We start from the raw sequence: 18918 nt of genomic DNA on the forward strand, positions 1-18918 counted from the left end.
CAGTAATATTAATCTGAAAATTTTTAATAGAATGTCCTGGTGGCTCACCAGTTAAAGGGGCTGTATTATGCAAAATCCATTTATTAATTGATTTTGAACATGATTATATGCCCCCAGCTAATCTTAAGACCCACAAAATATGAGACAAGACTATTCTTGTTTTTCCTTCCTTTCTCCATAGATCAGAAACTGTCTCTGCACAAGCTGTCTAGGTTTGGGGCGTGTTGTGATGTTACAACACGACAAGTTCTGCCCCCAAATGGCTCCTCCTCCCCCTTTCCTGGGCTCATCTCTGCCACTCGGTAGGTACAGTCCCAATCCTGATCTCCACACTAAGGCCTAAGCACTGAACCTCTCAAAAAAAGAAAAACACTATTGTGACAGCACAGGTTGTTGGGAGACTCATCGACATTAAAAAAACACAACTGAATTTGGACTTGTGTTTCATTTACACTTTGTTTAGCTGCTCAGTTGAATGTTTGTACATTTTAGCAAACTATAATGATCATGAAAGCAGTGAATCTATAAGTCCTATTCAGATGTTTGACTAAAAATACAAACAACTCTACAACGTGCAATAAATAACAACAACACCAAGCAGATTCTGTCACTCACAGACAAACCTTCAGTCAGTTTCAGTTGTGTCAGTTGTGCATGGTTGGTTTGTGTATATCATGCGAGGAGCAGGACAGTGAAACAGTCTGTTTGGAACAGGCCTAAAACCTGAAGTACTATAAGCATGGTAGAATGAATAACCTGCAACATCTGCAACATTCCGAGCTGAATGTTCAAAGTCTTTTTTACATGTTAGACTTGCCTTAACTTGTTCAAAAGGGTAAGATGGGAATAGGAATAGAATGGGATCTTTAATCACAATGTCAACTGTTCAGCTAGAAATCTTAAAGAATCATTCGATTTTCATATCATGTGTCAAGTATAGATCCATCAGGAAAAATAGACAAAAATAGGCTTAAAATTGTGATCTCTTATTCTGACATTCTCCAAAAATAAATGGTTTGTACTAGATTCGGTACAAAACCCCAAATTAGGTGAATTACAGTCTGTTTCCACAGAGCTGAGAGGAGATGACAAAAGAGACAGAGGAAAATAAAACATACTGGATCAACAAAATAAATGCCCCATGGCTCAAAAGTAGCATTGACAGGAGCAGGTTGTTGGAAGACAGATTCAGCATCGTGAAATATCAGTAATTCATATGCAGAGTAGTGTAAAAACACAATGTTTGCAAAAAAAAATTTAAGTAGTTACATGTCTTTAGATTGTGGAACCACCATTTTTACTAGTACTGGTAACATCTGTGGGGATTTGGAAAAATATTAGACATGATTCCATATTTTTTATTGACTTTTCTCTCGTTATGGTTGTGCTGCTTCCATAGATGTGCAGGACTTTATATTTTAGAGAAAAATGTGACCACGGTTATTTAAAATGCAACAGAAACAATAAACTGCTGGAGTTCTAAAGGGTTAAAAACTGGTTCTTTTTTCACTCTACTTATGGTATTTTCTCTACATGTGTTAATTTCTACATACTAAAGAGAACTTACTAGTCATTTCAGGCTAGGAGCACCAATCACTGTAATTGTTTTAGTGGTTGACAACACAAAGTGGCTTCTATGTGATTTCATTTAAACCACAGGTATATGTAATCCCAGCAAACCTACTACCGACACTGAGAGTGTATCTGTCTCATACCCGTTTGGAGCTGTGACATTCCCACTGGTTGTGCCACCCCTACAATTAACTTAATTCCAGTGTTACACTTTTGTTTTACATTGAAACTTTTTCTCAGACAAACAAAACTATGAGGAAGAAAGACCTTAAAACCCACTCAGTAAAATGCTAAATGTCACGTACCTGTCCCTGTGTCGCCCCCATGTCCTCCAGCGCTGCAGGCAACTTCCATTCACTTTCTTCTTCTGATAGCGTAGCAATGTCTCGTCTCTCTTTCACTTTTGAGTGCTTGCTTTCTATGTATTCAGTGTCATTTGCTTCTTCTGTGTTTTCTCCTTCTGCTATCTCCTCATTTGATGTACCCGTGTTCAGTGCAGTGTCGGCAACCGTCACCCGTTCATCTCCAATTTGCACAGAATCCTCCACACTGAACAAGACTGAGCCCACTGTTTGTTTCCCAGAATGGCAGAAATCTGCCGCCTTTTGCTGTTTGACATCAGGAAATGTTGTTTCTGTTGCATCTGCATGAGTGAGCTGACATTCAGTGACCGTGTTAGATGATATGAAGGAAGTCAACACCTCATTATGCTCTAATTCGCACATTATGTGGTGTTCTTCACGTGGCAGTTTGGGTCTTGCAGATGTTTCCTCCTCAAGCTCTGCATTTACTAACACCAAAGAGTCTGATTCCGAACTCAAACAATGGCTTTTAAAATCTGTTTCATCTGATACAGGAATGATTAATGTGGGAGTGAGTCCTGACTTTTTCTCAGGGAGTCCCTCGTTTGAAACTTCAGTGAGCTGTGCATCACAGAGTTCCACTCTCTGTGAACATCTGAGCACATCTGGACTGCTGGCTCCAACACTTTCACTTTGCTGCATGTCCCATGGCTGCGGCTCCACATCCAACACTATAGTAAATATTTTGTCTGGGCTCCAACAGACATCCTCACAGTGCTTTTCTTGTTGTTGAGCATTAGTGACTGTCTTAAATGTCTCTGACTGTACTGCTAAATGAAAGCTGCTCACATCTGATTCTGGGCTAACTGGAGTTGTAAAGGGTTCAGGCTTCTTGTCAGGGAATCCTGTATTCGTCAATTCTGTCAGCACTGCATCACACAGCTCTGCTTCCGGAGAGCACCTTAGTGTATCTATACTGGAAGCACCAGCATTTTCGCTTCGCTGCATGTCCATTGGCTCTACATCCAACACAATTGTAAACACTTTCTTTGTGGTCACAGCGATGTCCTGGCATCTGGCATCTGTAGTGGCCTCTGGTTGTGCTGCCAGATGCTCAGACATATTTTCAGTGGTAGAAACAGAATTGCTTTCTGGCTTGGGCAAAGCAGTGTCTGCCTCCAATGGTTGAGTGTTTGCTTCCTGAGTTGTTAAAGTCTTACTGAGAGTAGGAAGCAAGTCTAACATTAACATCTCTGTGTTATCTCTAGAAAGTGTCTTGTGCTTGCTGCTTTGAGGATTGGTGTCAGTGTACGATATGCCTTTATCAGCTTTTGACCCAAGATTTGGCTTTAGACTTTGTGGAGTTAATGTTAAGTGTTGTGATTCTTGCTGGGCCTTTGAGGGTAAAACATCTGAAATTTTTGAACATGGGACTTGAATAGGGACAAAGGCATCATCATCTTTTTCTGTAAGGCGACTTGCACCCATGACAGAAATGCCTACTTTTTGCATTGGAATGTATGCTTTGTCTTGCTTGCTGGCATCAGCTTCCACATTTAATCCTTCTGACAAGTCTGTGACAGGCTCAGTGGAAGGATGACTTATTTCTGAAGTGTGGAAAGTGCCGTTAGTGTTAATTTTGTTGTCATTCTGACAACTTTCTGAGTTTTCCTTGGTGTCTGTTGCAGAAGACGGACCCATGACTGAAGTTTCATCAGCTGAAGATGACTGTGGTGTTTTACTTTTACTTCTGCTCAACAACTCTACATTTTCTATTTGCACATCACTGCCACTGTGACTGACCTGTGAAATCCATAAAATTAACAACAATATTAACTCCACAAACATAATTTTGTATTACACTGGACTGTACAATTGTGTAACTCAGAACAAACTCACCAGGCATTTGGAGAGGGTTTCAACTGTAGTTTGACTTTCATTAAAAACACTTGAAGCACTTTTCTCCAGTTCCTTTGACACTTTTGCTCCCAGACAGTCTAGAAGAAAGTGCTGTTCTGAGAGCACTTCATAAAGTGCTTGTTGAAGCTGCAAACCTTCATCCAGAGCTGCCTACAAGAGCACAAGCAGATAAACATACAAACTCAAAAAAACTTTATCAGAAGTAAACAAAAGCTTCACTGACAGTTTGGTATTTTTTGACCGTGAAGCTCCCTTTTCCATATGGACACTTAGTGTATTGATCCAATTCAATTATACTATTCTGCCAGTTTGCAGAGAGACTTTGCATATACTACAGAAAGGAGAAACGATTTCAAGAATAAGTAGTTCTAAGACAACGCTCAGCCATCACGACCATGTCAGTTCACTACACACATACAACCCTTTCATGAATTTAGTCTAATACCCACTGTTCACTAAAGTGTCACAGCTGTTTTATGACTGAGCAGCCAGTCATTGTGAGATAGCACAAAACAATTTTGAAATACTTTTTTGTGGGAACACAGCAATACTCCATGTCATGTGACCCTGGGGTCATTAAAGGGCCATGAGACATGTGATTTCATGGTAAAAATAAAAACCCAGGACTCCCTACTGGTCAGTTCAAATTGAGGAAGTCTCTTGGATGACATGTGAAACATCTTTAGGAACCCAAAAAAAGTCCAATTGTCTTCTACAAATGAACTTAGGATTACCATGACCTGTATGGCTGAGAATCTGCAAAAGATGCATCAGTAAATGGTTAATGTATAAGGTAGTTGACATGAGTTTATTGACAATTGCTAAAAATACTTAAACATATTAAGAGTGATGGGAAAATAATTTACACACAAAAACGTAGTGATTCAATGAGTAAGTCTTGGCCTCCTTGTTTTGAACACCATGTAGCACACAAAGGTATTTCACGAGAAGTATTTAGATAGATGGACCTGTGGCATTTCAGAAACAGCTGTACAAAATACAGAAAAGTCCTGCTGGGTGGAAAAATCATGGGTTTGTGTCCCAAGTCAGACACAACAAAAGATAATCGCCTTGGTATTACCACAAAGTGCAGGCACAAATGGAATTGGACGCTTCAGCTTTTTGCTTTTGTTGGAACCACTCGCTGTCTTTTGCTAATGCTACTACTAATACTACTACTACTAATACTAATGAATACCAACAAGACCAAGGAGGTCATCGTGGACTACAGGAGGTCCAGGAGGACAGAGCATGCTCCTCTCCTCATCAAAGGGGAAGCGGTGGAGCGTGTTGACAACATCAAGTTCCTGGGCGTCCACATTACATCTGACCTGACCTGGTCCCTGAACACAGCTCATCTAGTGAAGAAGGCTCAACAAAGACTCTTCTTCCTTAGGAGGCTGAAACGTGCTGGTCTCTCCCCTCAGCTCCTGGCAAACTTCTACAGAGCCACAACAGAAAGCGTCCTCTGTCTTGGTGCAACAGTGTGGTACAGCAGCTGCACAGCTCAGGAAAGAAAGAACTTATCCTGGGTGGTGAAAAACAGCCCAGGGGATTGTGGGAAGTCCTCTTTCAGACCTGGACTCAATATACGCGGCCCGGGTCCAGAGGAAGGCCCGACGTATCGCTGCCGACCCCACCCACCCGGGAAATGGACTGTTTGTTCCGCTTCCCTCGGGCAAACGGTACAGGAGCATAAAAACTCTGACCTCCAGAATGAAAAACAGTTTCTATCCCAGAGCTGTCCATCCTCTCCCCTACACACACAACAGACACACTATGTGCAATAAAGAACTGAATCTAGCACTGGACTGCACTTTACACTCATCCTACTGCTCATGTGCAATAACTCTGTTTACATATTTATATCTTTTCAGTATTTTTTAAATTATATTTGTATATAGTGTGCCTTTTTCCGTTCTTTATCTATGGCTGGGAGGCACCAATCGTAATTTCGCTGTGTGGAAACACAATGACAATAAAGATTCTTGATTCTAATGCTTCACAAGTTCAGGTGACACAAAAGCACAAAGATTAAGTTAAAAACGAGTGCACCTTCAGAATTTCTTTCACCTTTAATGAGAATGACACTGTCGTTAGCACTCCTCGTGTTATGCCTACGTTACGTGGTGCTCTGTCTTCCTCCCACAGTTCAAAGACATGCAAAGTGGGTTAACTGGTGAGAGTGCTCCCCGTTTCTCGCCCAACATTAGCTGGGATACAACCTACGACCCTCTTCAGGATAAGGCAAGAATAGCTAATGGGTGGATGGATTTTACTTCTTTTTGGACATTATTCAGAATTGTTTTGAATTCAACTGGCAGGGACAAGACAGACTCTATAGACTACAACATGCTGTAACACAAAACAGAAAAATCATTATGGTACATACCAATCTAGCCTTACAATTATTATGAAGAGTCATGATGAACATGCTAATATGATCATTCATGTGTTTGTTGTATACTAATATTTTATTACATCTTGAGGCTGGATAACTTTTTCTATTACATTTAACATCATGAATGCAGCACAATAGCAAGTTATTGCATATATATCAATTGAAGGGTAAGTTTGTTTTGAAAAGATTTACTTTTAAATAATCTGGGGTGTGATAAAAGACAAATGGATGGGTACACTGATGTGTTTTACCTGGCTGAGTAATGCTGGCTTGGCTCGTATTCTCTGGCTCCACTGGTGCAGCTGGCTGATGACCTCCGTCATCTTGTTGGCAGCGTTTTCTGCGCATTCCTTCTTCTTTTGTTGAAAAATGGATGTGAGGCTAGAGTTAGAAATCAAAAAGGCAGGTGATGAGTTTGCACAATTTAATTTTTTTTTTTTTAAAGGGACAGGTAGCAAAAGCCAATTTTCAAATGGAGCCTATCAGCCTATGCCAGCTGACTTGGGGCAAAGACAGTGGACACTGGACAGGTCGCCAGTCTGTTTGCCTGTACATATACAGTCAAACAATCACACTCGCATTCACACCTACGGGAAATTTAGAATAATCAATTAATCTCAGCATATTTTTGGACTGTGGGAGGAAGCCGGAGTACCCGTAGAAAACCTACACATGCACAAGGAGAACATGCAAACTTCATGCAGAAAGATCCTGGGAAGGCCGGGAAGCGGACCGGGGATCTTTTTGCTGCAAGGCAAAAGGCAAGGCGAAAGTGCTAACCACCACGCCACTGTGCAGCCTCTACCCTTCTAATATTTGTTAAATCTAACTATACACAGTGTAACTATAAAGCTGCATGGATATTGCAAGGAAAATACTGGGACAGTTAATTATTCTGTGTAATGTAATATGTCTGCTTTAGAACGAGGTGAAGTACCTGCCAAGATCCTTAAAAAGTGCAGTGATAGTCGAAATGATCTCTGCGGGAAGCATTTCCTGCATCATGCTTGAGTCCCTTGTCCTTTGCAGTTTGTTAACTCTTGCGTCCAGCTCTGTTAGCATGGTGTCCAAGTCCTGAGACAGAGACACAAATCTTGTCAACTGCCTTTGGAGATTTTTATTTTTCAGGAACAAAGAAACATCTTTAAAGATCTTATATTGTTACCTTTATAGCACACCACTGTTGTTTCAGATGGATGGTATCAGGCAACACTTCAAGGGTCCCACACAGATCCCCTACATTTTCAGTCAGGTCTTTCAGTGCTGTCTGTAAACAGGAGGCTTCTTCTTTGACTTGCTGAATTCTTTGATCCCTATTAAGCAGTCCTAGATTTTCTCTGATGCCATTCTCTAGCACCCTCTTGTGGTTTTGGAGATTGCTGACTTGCTGAGAGAGACCTGCCTGAGCCTCCCCTGTGGAACTGACTATGATAGCATCCTTGAGTGTTGCAAGTTGTAAAATGTCTTTTTCAATGTCTGTTACTTCTTGTAGCAAAACCTGAAAAGTAAAAAAAAAAAGAGAGAGAGAGAGATAAATGTGCTTTCTCAGAAACAGACAGCATTGTAGCATAATATAAGTGGCATAATGTTTCATCTGAATGTCTTTTTTGTGGCTGCAACTCAAACTGATTATTCAGCTCAGTTTACTGAATGGACCTCACCTCCAGACTGGGTGCATCAGTATTTAGTCCAGCTGAACTTTCCTTTTTGGCTTGACAGACTGACATCCTTTCCTGCAGGGATGTCAATTTATGATGGCAGTCCTGTAGCAACTGGCCAAAGTGTTGCTCATTACTCACACCTTCCTCGAGGCGGGAGCTCACACCCTGTGGATATATCCAGCACGCCAAGTCACAGTCAGAGTTCTGCAGAACTCACTGGGATCATACAAACCACAACCCCTACACGGGCCGCACTTTATGATTGCGGCCTTGTAACATTCTTTTAAAGTGGGTGGTAGCAAACGTAACTTCCTAAGCTGTGTTCATGTAACCTCAGTGACAACATGTGGTTTATAAAATCTGAATTATGAACCAAAACAAAGTAATATGCGCAAGTGTGGATGTGTTTTTTTAATCAAATTATATGTCTCTTCAAATTTCAAATAATTTTCCAATACAACCCCTGACAACTCTAGGGTACACATAGCAATTATGGGAGCCACTGTAAGCCATAGATATCACTTGAACATTAAAAGTGAAGCTTTACCTTCAGCTCAGCCATCAGTGCAGACCAGCGAGTGTCTAGCTCATTCCAGGAGAGATCTTTCCAGATGGAATTGCTGGTTCGCTCAGCCAGCTCCCTCCTCTGTTCAGACAGGCTGGTGAGTGTTAACTGCAAGGATTCAGCTTCCTCCCACAGTTGGTGGGCAAGAAGGCAGGTTTGTGTACGCTCAGCTGTGCCAGGCCATGGGAATAAAATGGGAAGCTGATCAGTTTGATGGTGCAGCTCTTCCACTCTGAGGCTGGCCTCCTGTCTCCGGGCCAGGTAGATAGAAGTGAGCTGTGGATCAGCTTGCAGAACACTGAATCACCAGGAGACATCATGAGATTGTAACTACTTCCAAACCCTCAAATGTAATTATTTAACTGATCGTGCTTCATGAGTCATTAAAGTAGAAAAGCCCCTCAATGGCTCCACTCACCTGTAGTGAGGCTCAACTGACTGCAGAAGGTTCTTCCACTGCTCCTCTGTTTTCTGAATGGTTTCCTGAATTCCCTGTTTCAGGTCATCTCTAGTCAACAGTTTGCAGTTCAAACTGTCTCCAGTAACTCTGAGCTCTTCTAGGCGAGTCTCCCCCTCGGTTGTCGCATTTAACACAACCTGAAATTGAATTTCAGAGATTTTCCAGATCGTTTTTGCATAACCTATTCTGAATACAGTTTTATGAAAAGTGGCAAAAATTCTCCTGGATTCTGTTTCTATAACAAATCATGTCAACTTTGTTATCCAACTGTTCATCAAAAAAACTTCTCTGAGCTTTTCAGTCATCATAACGTCAGATCTGTACAGCAAATGGACACTCCTAAGTTTGGAACATGCAGAAACAAATGTAGACAAAAAGAAATAACCCACACCACACCCTTACGTGACATTACACAGTACTGAAGGCACACCCTTTTTAGGACTATGCAAAAGAGAACAAAAAAAATCTTTAAACTACTATGATGTTATAATGTTTTTGATGTAGAATAACCCAACAAGTATGGACAGGTAAGGACATGTGATTGAAATGTGAGGAGTATGCACTCTTAGGAAACACCTCTGCTGTGTCTCAAGTCAAACAGATCATGTTCAGATGAATGGATGAGTAAGTGAAGTTTTCTTACTTGAGCACAGTAAAGTCTCTGCTCTATAGGACTCAGGCTCCCAGGGCTTTTGACAAGAGCAGAGTCCACAATTTGTCTCAAATCCTCGACCCATGACCGTGTGAACTTGGCTAATCCCTGAAAGGCCTCGATGTCCTTGCTCAGAGAGAACTGCGTCTCCTTTAGGTCCCCTAATATGTGAGTGTGGAAGTTGTGGTATCGTTCCATCAGCTTTCCACTCACTTCCAGCAGTGCCAACTGATGAAGGTTGCTGCTTTGTAAAGACGAAACAAGCTGACTGAGGAGCTCTGTCCTCATGCTGCAGAGTAGAGAAATGATGATCAAGTACAGTTAAATCACACTTTCAAATCTTACTAAGGCGACAAAAAATGGTAAGGTTTCTAGTGCATGTACTATAAAAAAATTTGCTGCAGCTATTATGCACAACAAGTTGGATAAACAAAAGCAGGGACACTTTTTCTGCATTGAAGAATTGGGCACTCCCCAAAGCAAAGTTGCAAGTGCCAAAATGATATAGTATATAGTGACAAATATTTAAAATAAATAAAAAATAATAAGTTTTATTTATTGGCATTTTATTTACTTAAACAATATAGACATTTGTGTTTCTGAAATAGACAGAAACGGAACGGAAATGCGTAGATTTCTGTCAAACAAGTTAATACAGACTATAATTGCCTTGCACATGGACGGACTGTGCTTGCTGTCTTGTTTAGTCATAGCCCAAATTCTGAGCCAGGAAAAGCTGTGTACTTATACTTTGAACTACAATTTAACAGAGTTTGTGTGACTACAGCAGTCATGCAGTTAAGCATGAGTCAGTCACCTGCACAGATCAACAGGCTATTCAACCTTCAACATTCCTGACTCTTTGGTGAGTATTAGTCAAAATAACAGCAGTGGAAAACTGGGCATTGTTCAAACTTGCTTTACTTAATGGAGATCTGCTGTTCATTTCTGTACAAACCAGATTATATGTAGCATAAAGTTTACTACCTCTTTCCCACCTTCTGAGTCTAACTGAACTCATATATGTATCTATATATTTATTTCTGCAATCAGGACTCCAGTTTTAATACCGTATTTATGGAAATAAATTATGTTGCAATCATTTAAAACATATATTAATCTTGGGCAACAAAGCATAGACGAATTTGTTTATGGAATGTTTGGTCACAAGAAATTATACTGCAGAAAAAAACATTTCTTCTGCCTAAGAATGTAGTGTACACTTCTGCATACCTTGCTTGTTTTATGAAAAGTGACAAAAAAAACTACAGGAAGTGATAAAATGAGTAAACTTACAGACATTAGCATTAGCTGAACAGGTGATGTTCATCCAAATATGTAATTAAATGAATGGCACTCAAACGCTCTCAATAGTAACATGTTTTTTTTTTCAATCAGCTTTAAGGCGAAACACAGAAACAAACAGAAAGGAATAGTAAAATATCAAATGATGATTGCATTTAATACGACTTAAAACAAGCACACATACAAACCATTGCATGTCTTCACCTTGGAAAATTGTTTACCTTTGTTGAAGTGCTTCCTCTTGTAAGTGACTAAGATCCTCCTCCTTTGCTGTTTTTTCCTCAGCAGCATGAAGCCATTGTTCCAGATGGTCAGTCTCTGTTTGCAGCCTAAAACACACAAGTATACCACAGACACGTGAAGACACAGTATTCACAATATACCATAGATTAAAGTGGTATTACAGAGAGAAAAGATTCTGCCACATAATACTGTACAAGACTGACCCCAGAAAAAAAAACAAGTTAAACTTGTTCTGCTGTCTTCTTTTTATCTCCACAGTTTGAATGACTCCATGAGTGTATGTACTAAGAGTTTATCAGTATTACATACAAGGTAAATGCAAGTATAACTAATCACTAAGGTTCAAGTAGAACACTCCAGCAAATTCCATGAAAAAAAAAGTATTCCCATTGAGGGCAAAGTACAATATTTTATTAATCTGTGTCTTTGCCCTCCGATATTTTCCAAACTATATCAATGGACTACACTTTTGCCCTGGGTGACCGGCTGCTTCATTATATTTAAGACGGTCACTGTGGTTTTTCAGTCAGTCGTAAATACACCCCTCTGCTGCTATAAATACTAGCTGTCTTAATGTGGAATAACTTGCAACTGAAAATAGTCCTCAGTAAATACACAGGTTCATTCTCTCTGAGTACATTTGCTAAATACAAGTAAACATTTGTGGCATGTTTTTTTAAATTCAGTTTTTTCTTTTGTTTTTTTTGCAATGAATACACTTAGTGTCGAGTGCAGCACACAGTTAGGGGAAGGCAGGGATTTGTTGAGTAAAGTTGAAAAATGGGAAATAATTAAGTAGAAAGTGAAGGTAACTGGAGATAATGTAACTAGAGATACAAAAGCAGACATTAGGTAAATGTTAAGTGTAAAATTACCCAGTAGCTTAGTAGTGCTTAAGTAGAACAAGTTACAATTTAAAATTAGCCTCCATACAGAGAAAGTTAATATTACTAGATAGGTAAGGATATATGCGCTAAGATAAATTCATTCATTATTCATCATTCATTATGTGACTGTTATTAAATTGTTGCATTTTATCCGATGCAAAAAAACCCCCCAAAAAACGTATTACCAGCTTTATATATCAGCTATCCGCCACCATGCTCTCTAAATATCAACACCAGTATCAACCTTTGAAAAACACATATTAGTCGACCACCAGCTCTGTCAGATTGACTTAGATGAGTTTGATTTGTTTCTTTATGTAGATCCCCTGACGACAACCTTTGAAAGGCCGTCAAACAATCAAGCTGCTATTAGACAAAGAAACAGAAATTCCTGCTCGGCTCTCTCAGGTCCTTTCTGCAGTGCGTAAATGTTGCATGTTATATTGGCTGCATGTTACATCGTTGAGAAGAGTCACAAACTAACATTTGACTGCAGATGTGTGTATCTCATTACACATTAGTTGAACTGAACCATGAATGTGAATGTGTATGCATAATGTCTGTTACCTGTCGAGATCCTGGATGTTCTTCTCAGTCTGTTCTTCTACTTTGGAGAAAAGCTGATGGGTGTTTCGGACTTTCTCTTGAAGCTGAGTCTCATTTATAGACAGACTCAGAAGGCACTCTGGACCTGCTATGGCAGTTATAACACGCACATCCTCCTGCAGACTCTCTGCCTGCTCATCCTGGGTGTGAAGCTGCCAACATAGTTCCTGCAGAGGACATGTTGCCTTTACTGATAAGCATTTTATAACCCCAGCTTTCAATGCCTCTTCTAATTTGACCAGTTTAAACCTGTGTTCTCCCTCTGGCAGTGAGAATAATTCAATAAATACTGTCTAGATAAACTCATGAGGTGGACTTTTTAGACTGTAATCTTTTGTCTGAATGGTGAGTTTGATTAGTATCTGGAGCATCAGAAACATGTCTTGAGCACTGTTTTCTGCCACTGGCTCCACCATATTACTATCCGCTGTAGCTGTTCCATCTCCATTGTTGTGGTTGCACATCTCTACAGGTCTGGCAAACTAGCCATTACTGGAACTTAGACATTTAAACTCCAGCTTTAAAAACACAAACACTAACTTCAGTGTCAATGTTTAAAATTCCTAGAAAAGCATTTTTGATGTTAAGTATCCTGCAAATAATTCTGATTGCACAAATTTTGGTGAGGAAATGCAATAATCCAGCAGTATTTGAAAATGTGTTGCTTTAAGTACATATGAGTACCCATAGTGCATTTCAGCCTAGGATAATCTCAGACGATTATAAATTAGTGTGTGCTAGGCAAGACGGATAATATTTTCAGCATCTTTGATAGAACAGGTTCAGTCCACTGGCTGAAACTGAGATGAAGTGATTACGGGAAATCATCACTGCATCACACTAAATTTGTAACACCAAGTGTGCAATCTCTTTGTATATGACTGACAATCTGCTCTGCAATGGTAAAACCCTGTTGCATATGTTTGCTTACATTATAAGAAAGAAGGCATAAACTGCTGGCACTGAATCTGTGTTATTGATTTGTCATCTGTATATGTATCAATAATTATGTTGCAGACACTTTAGCAGCCTCTCAGTACATTGCTTAAAGGCAACACATTTCACAACTAACTGCATTAAACTGAAAGACTTAGGATGCCCAATGTGTCTAGATGTGTATATTCAGGCACTTGTCTCTGTGTTAATATCCTAATTCAGGGTGTTCAAGAAAAATGAGACTTCAGGTGCTCCAAACAGCAATTACAAATTTCCACAATTTCCACTAATTTTTAGTTTAAGCATTACCAGTGTATATGAACCTGTAATAAGATTGTAGCCATTTTTGTTTTTGTATATTGTTTAGACAGACTGAAGGTAAGAAAAGGGACGGTCTACTCTTTGTTAGGGTTAGGGTCCAGGTCAGTGCCACTAGCGGTTTACATCTGACTCTGTTTGGTCAGAACTACAAGATTATGTGTGGCCCAAAGTAATGTTTGACAAGAAGAACACTAGCTGTACTGTTTTCATGTTGATGAAAGAAACATTTGGGTTGTCGTCTTACCACTGTCTCAAGTTTTCTGTGGTCAAAAATTTGACCTTCAAATATTTTGCTCCTCAGATGTCAGGCGTATCAAAGCATACTGAATGCTGCTTTACTTCATGTGTAAATGTGACATTGTCTGCTTGTTTCCCTACCTAACATCAAAATATAACCAAACAAGGCCAATGAACAGTGTCTAAATTATTGTTTAGTTTGATTATTATGTGTTTATGCATATTTATTCATACACATTCACTACTTGTCAAAAGTTCAGACAAACCTTCTCATTCAATGCTTTTTATTTATTTGTATTATTTTCTACATTGTAGATTAATACTAAAGATTGGCATGTTTTTGTTTAAAACATAATTCCATATGTATTCTTTTATAGTTTTGATGCCTTTAGTATTAACCTACAATGTATAAAATAATTAAATAAAAAGGTGTGTCCAAACTTTGACTCGTAGTGTATATTTTATTTAAGCATTTACCTTAAGTTTTGCCAGGACTGTTGCAACACTGGGCCCACTAAGAGTGAGGAGTGATTCTTGAATCATCTGGAGGGAAGTCAAACATTCTTCCATTCTCCCAGTAATTTGCCCCTTCGTAGTCACCATCTGTCTGTACACATCCTCAGCTTCAGAAACAAGCTCCTTCAGCTGTTCTATCTTCTTTCTCACCTGAGTCTCCACCACCTAGACAAAGCAAAACAAATCATGAGACCTCTGTTGACAATATGCTGTAGCACCACTATGTCTCTGACAAGCATGTTATTATATAGCCAAGTTTAATCAAAAGTAACAAGTGTGTATAATAGTGGCATCATATCAGCTTAAATAACCAGTTCTAGGCTATTCTACAGTTTTGATTGTGAACTGATCAACAAACTGCTACATAAAAGTCTTAAAAATCACAAAATGAGCATTAATGTATTATTGTGAGATGTCAAATCAACATTACTTCATTACAAAAAGATAAAGCTCCTGTCATAGTAAAGATGATTATTAAAATGTTAACTTTGACCTGGACTGGAGCTAAAAATGAAACAAGCTATATTTACATATCTGTCCATCTTCATGCCATTTTCCAGCCTGAAACACCTACAATCTAAACATAAAACTAAACAAAAACTACATGGTGTACCTGCAGCTCCAGGGGAGGCTCTGTGCTTTGAAGCAGTGACTGAATCTCAATGGCTCTTCTGTGGAAACGCTGTATGCTCTCCTCCTGAGTTGCAATCTCATTCTAAAGACAGCGTAAGGGAGGTCAACATTATGAAAAGCAACTGTGTGAAAATCTGGACCATTTAACCTTAAGGTCATAGGATAAAATAAGAACAATAAATAGAAATGTGGTTTTACCTTCAATGACTCGATGTCATCTTCAGTCTGAAAGGACGGACACTGAGCAAACGCTGCCAGTGTATTGTTTGTCCAGCTCTCCACTTCTGTCCCCAGCTGAAGGACTCCATCCCACAGAGCCAAGCCAAGATGCAGGTTTTCAAGATAAGAATCTGTTCTTTCCGACAACTACAAAGTTTAGAATTAACATAGGAGAGCATTATTTGTACAGGAAATTTAGATTTGGAAGTAGAGCAGGTTTAATGCCTGAAAAATGCGCACAATAATGTGTAAAAAAGTCTCAGCTGGAAAATATCCATCCATTATCTATACACCGCTTAATCCTCATTAGGGTTGCGGGGGGCTGGAGTCTATCCCAGCCAACAGGGCTACACATAGAGACAAACAAGCACACTCACATTCACATCTACAGGCAATTTAGAATCACCACTTAACCTCAGCATGTTTTTAGACTGTATGAGGAAGCCATAGAACCCGGAGAAAACCCACACATGCACAGGGAGAACATACAAATTCCACACAGAAAGATCCCAGGCCCAGGCCGGGACACGAACCAGGGATCTTCTAGCTGCAAGGCGACAGTGCTAACCACCAAGCCACTGTGTTGCCCAAAAAATATACTATTCTAAAAATACATAACTCTGAATTAAAATGTCAGATTTAACAAAATATTTCTTCTATGATATGCATTTTTGAACACTCAAAATTTAAATTTGTTCGGATATGTTATGCACATTCCGTTGAATGTAATATGAGAATTATTTTTTTGAAAAAACAAAAAACTACATAGTGAAAAATAATGTTAAAGTATCTACAATTTAGTAAAATATTAGAAAAGGACAAAAAGAACAAAAAACAAAAACAAAAAACAGGGTGAAATAGGTAGTGAATTGTGAGTAAAGTAGGTAATCTTACATCCAGCCACCGATCCATGAGAGCATCAGCTTCACTCTCAAATGGGATGCTATTGCAGTCTGGTATCTGATGTAGGCGAGTGTGAAGCTGCCTGCAGATGCTCCGGATCTCCTCTATGCTGTCCCCAAGGCCATTCAGCTCGACTTTGATTTCCTGGACCTTAACAACCATGCATAGACACAAACAATATCAGTAAATATACTCTACAAGCTCTATTAAATGTTAAAGTACAAAGAACTAAAGCCAGTAATATATACAGAGATCATTATGATGTCTTTGTGTTCATTATTCAAACCAAACAGATGTGTGATGTACCTTGGTGTGTAGTCTCTGCAGGTTATCTTTCCCCATGTAAGAGGCTTGATTACTGATGGTGTTTTCTGCTTTCTGCAGTGTCCCACTCAGCTCACCATGAAGACTCTGAAACTTCTTCAGCAGCTCTGTTAGGACACAACACTGCTCCAGCCTGTGTATGATCCATAACACAACAAACACACACCAACTCAGCCAAGTAGGACAAATACTAGAGAGGCAGAGGCATATGGTGGTAAATGATCAAAGACAGAAACAGTAATAATCAAACAGGCTGTTCTTCTTTACCGTTCAGTTACAGCTTTTGTTGTCTCCTCCCAAAGATCTTCCATCTCTCTGATTTGATCTTCATCAAGGATTCCTGATTGTGAAGTTGCATCTTGTATGTACTGTACCTCCGAGAGGAGGCCAGCAAGAGAACTTTCCAACTCTGTCAAGGCACGTGTCCTACAGACAATTAAACAATCAGGCTACTGACATTACTTAAAAAAAGGATTTGTGAAGACATATTATTGTATGATAACACTTGCATAATGTTACAACATCGCTGCAGTGTTTTCCTAAGTACATCAGTAGAATGCAACAGAATTTCTCTTTTTTTGTTTCATCTCTATTCAAGTGGTCTTGTCAATTGCAAATGACTACTGTGAAGTTCCAGGTATTTATTCTTAGTCCCAAATCACATGGCTTATGACCTGTTAACAAAAAGTCTTACATGACTCAAGGTGTCAATAGTTGTGAAGGTGCCTGTGGAAGAATCTTAGGACTGCATTATAAGTACTTGATAAGTGGTGTCATAGACCCTGTCTACTTAGAAATCTTAACATAGATGGCTTTCTCAACTCCTTTCTCAAACCAACTGTCCTCTCTGTTCAGAATGTGGACATTGCTGTCGTCTAAGGATTTCCCCATATGCTTTAGATGCAGGTAGACTGCTGAAACTTGTTCTGAGGAGCGGGCTCTTCTTTGTTTGGCCAGGTGATTGCAGAATGCTTGGCTAAACGACTAGTTCGAGAGAGGAGTAAAGGAAATCATCTCTGTTAAATAGGAACAGTCATCTCTAAACAGAGGTCCACAACACCATTCATTCAGTACTTCTGAAGCAGTCTGAATATCCCTTCCCAGGCAGTTTCCCAACTTTTCACACTTGGAAGCATTTGAATCTTGGGTTGTTAATGAGACACAATCAATATAATTTGGAAGTTAAAATAAATACCTGGGAATTCCCACCAGTCAAAACTAAGGAAGACTCTTGGATGAGAGAAGGCCAGTTGCATTCTACTAAAGCACTTAGGATCACTATGACCTGGATGACTAGAAGACATTTTGTGGGACTTTGTTTTGTTTCTTGGTTAGTTGTAGTTATGCTCTTTGTTCTGTTTACGTACTAGTTTGATACATCACCTGTGTCAGCCAATTTCTCTAGTCAGTGTACACGGATCAGGGACAACATTATGACCACCTGCCTAATGTTTTGTTGGTCCCCCTTTTGCTGCCAAAACAGCCCTGACCCATTGAGGCATGGACTTCACTAGACTCCTGAAGTTGTGCTGTGGTATCTGGCACCAAGGTGTTAGCAGCAGATTCTTTAAGTCTTGGAAGCTGCAAGGTGTGGTCTCCATGGATCGGACTTGTTTGTCCAGCACATCCACAAGATGCTCGATTGGATTGAGATCTGGGGAATGTGGAGGCCAAGTCAACACCTCAACCTCATTGTTGAAACCTCATTGTTGAAAAAGAAAACATGATTCTTCAGACCAGGACACCTTCTTCCATTGTTCCATGATTACATGCCCATTGTTGGTGCTTTCAACAGTGCACAGGGGTCAGCATGGGCACCCTGACTGGTCTGTTTCTATGCAGCCCCATACGCAACAAACTGTGACGCACTGTGTATTCTAACACCTTTCTATCAGAACCAGCATTAACTTCTTCAGCAATTTAAGCAACAGTAGCTTATCTGTTGGATCGGACCACACAGGCCAGCCTTCACGCCCATGTGCATCAGTGAGCCTTGGCCACCCATGACTCTGTTGCTGGTTCACCACTGTGCCTTCCTTGGACCACTTTTGATAGATACTGACCGCTGCAGACCAGGAACACCTCACAAGAGCTGCAGTTTTGGAGATGCTCTGATCCAGTCGTTTAGCCATCACAATTTGGCCCTTGTCAAACTCGCTCAAATCCTTACGTTTGCCAATTTTTCCTGCTTCTAACACATCAACTTTGAGGACAAAATGCTCACTTGCTGTCTAATATATCCAACCCACTAATAG

General features: G+C 39.8%; 1 protein-coding gene across 11 annotated transcripts in view; it reads right to left on the reverse strand.

The window, feature by feature from the left end:
- Nucleotides 1-18918, reverse strand: part of LOC111589009 (nesprin-2) — a 110448-nt gene that overhangs the window by 67452 nt on the left and 24078 nt on the right. For all 11 annotated transcript variants that reach the window (XM_055015853.1, XM_035943611.2, XM_055015854.1 and 8 more), the window contains 17 exons: nucleotides 16931-17089; nucleotides 16646-16796; nucleotides 16331-16489; nucleotides 15416-15583; nucleotides 15198-15299; nucleotides 14546-14749; nucleotides 12536-12741; nucleotides 11060-11167; nucleotides 9525-9822; nucleotides 8840-9018; nucleotides 8404-8719; nucleotides 7857-8021; nucleotides 7361-7693; nucleotides 7133-7269; nucleotides 6447-6576; nucleotides 3774-3944; nucleotides 1878-3677 (listed from right to left, as the gene is read on the reverse strand). In XM_055015853.1, coding sequence (XP_054871828.1) covers nucleotides 1878-3677; nucleotides 3774-3944; nucleotides 6447-6576; nucleotides 7133-7269; nucleotides 7361-7693; nucleotides 7857-8021; nucleotides 8404-8719; nucleotides 8840-9018; nucleotides 9525-9822; nucleotides 11060-11167; nucleotides 12536-12741; nucleotides 14546-14749; nucleotides 15198-15299; nucleotides 15416-15583; nucleotides 16331-16489; nucleotides 16646-16796; nucleotides 16931-17089 — 4786 coding nt within the window. The remainder of the gene's footprint in view (nucleotides 1-1877; nucleotides 3678-3773; nucleotides 3945-6446; nucleotides 6577-7132; nucleotides 7270-7360; nucleotides 7694-7856; nucleotides 8022-8403; nucleotides 8720-8839; nucleotides 9019-9524; nucleotides 9823-11059; nucleotides 11168-12535; nucleotides 12742-14545; nucleotides 14750-15197; nucleotides 15300-15415; nucleotides 15584-16330; nucleotides 16490-16645; nucleotides 16797-16930; nucleotides 17090-18918) is intronic.

The sequence above is a fragment of the Amphiprion ocellaris genome, chromosome 12, assembly GCF_022539595.1.
Source record: "Amphiprion ocellaris isolate individual 3 ecotype Okinawa chromosome 12, ASM2253959v1, whole genome shotgun sequence".
Classification (NCBI taxonomy): domain Eukaryota; kingdom Metazoa; phylum Chordata; class Actinopteri; family Pomacentridae; genus Amphiprion; species Amphiprion ocellaris.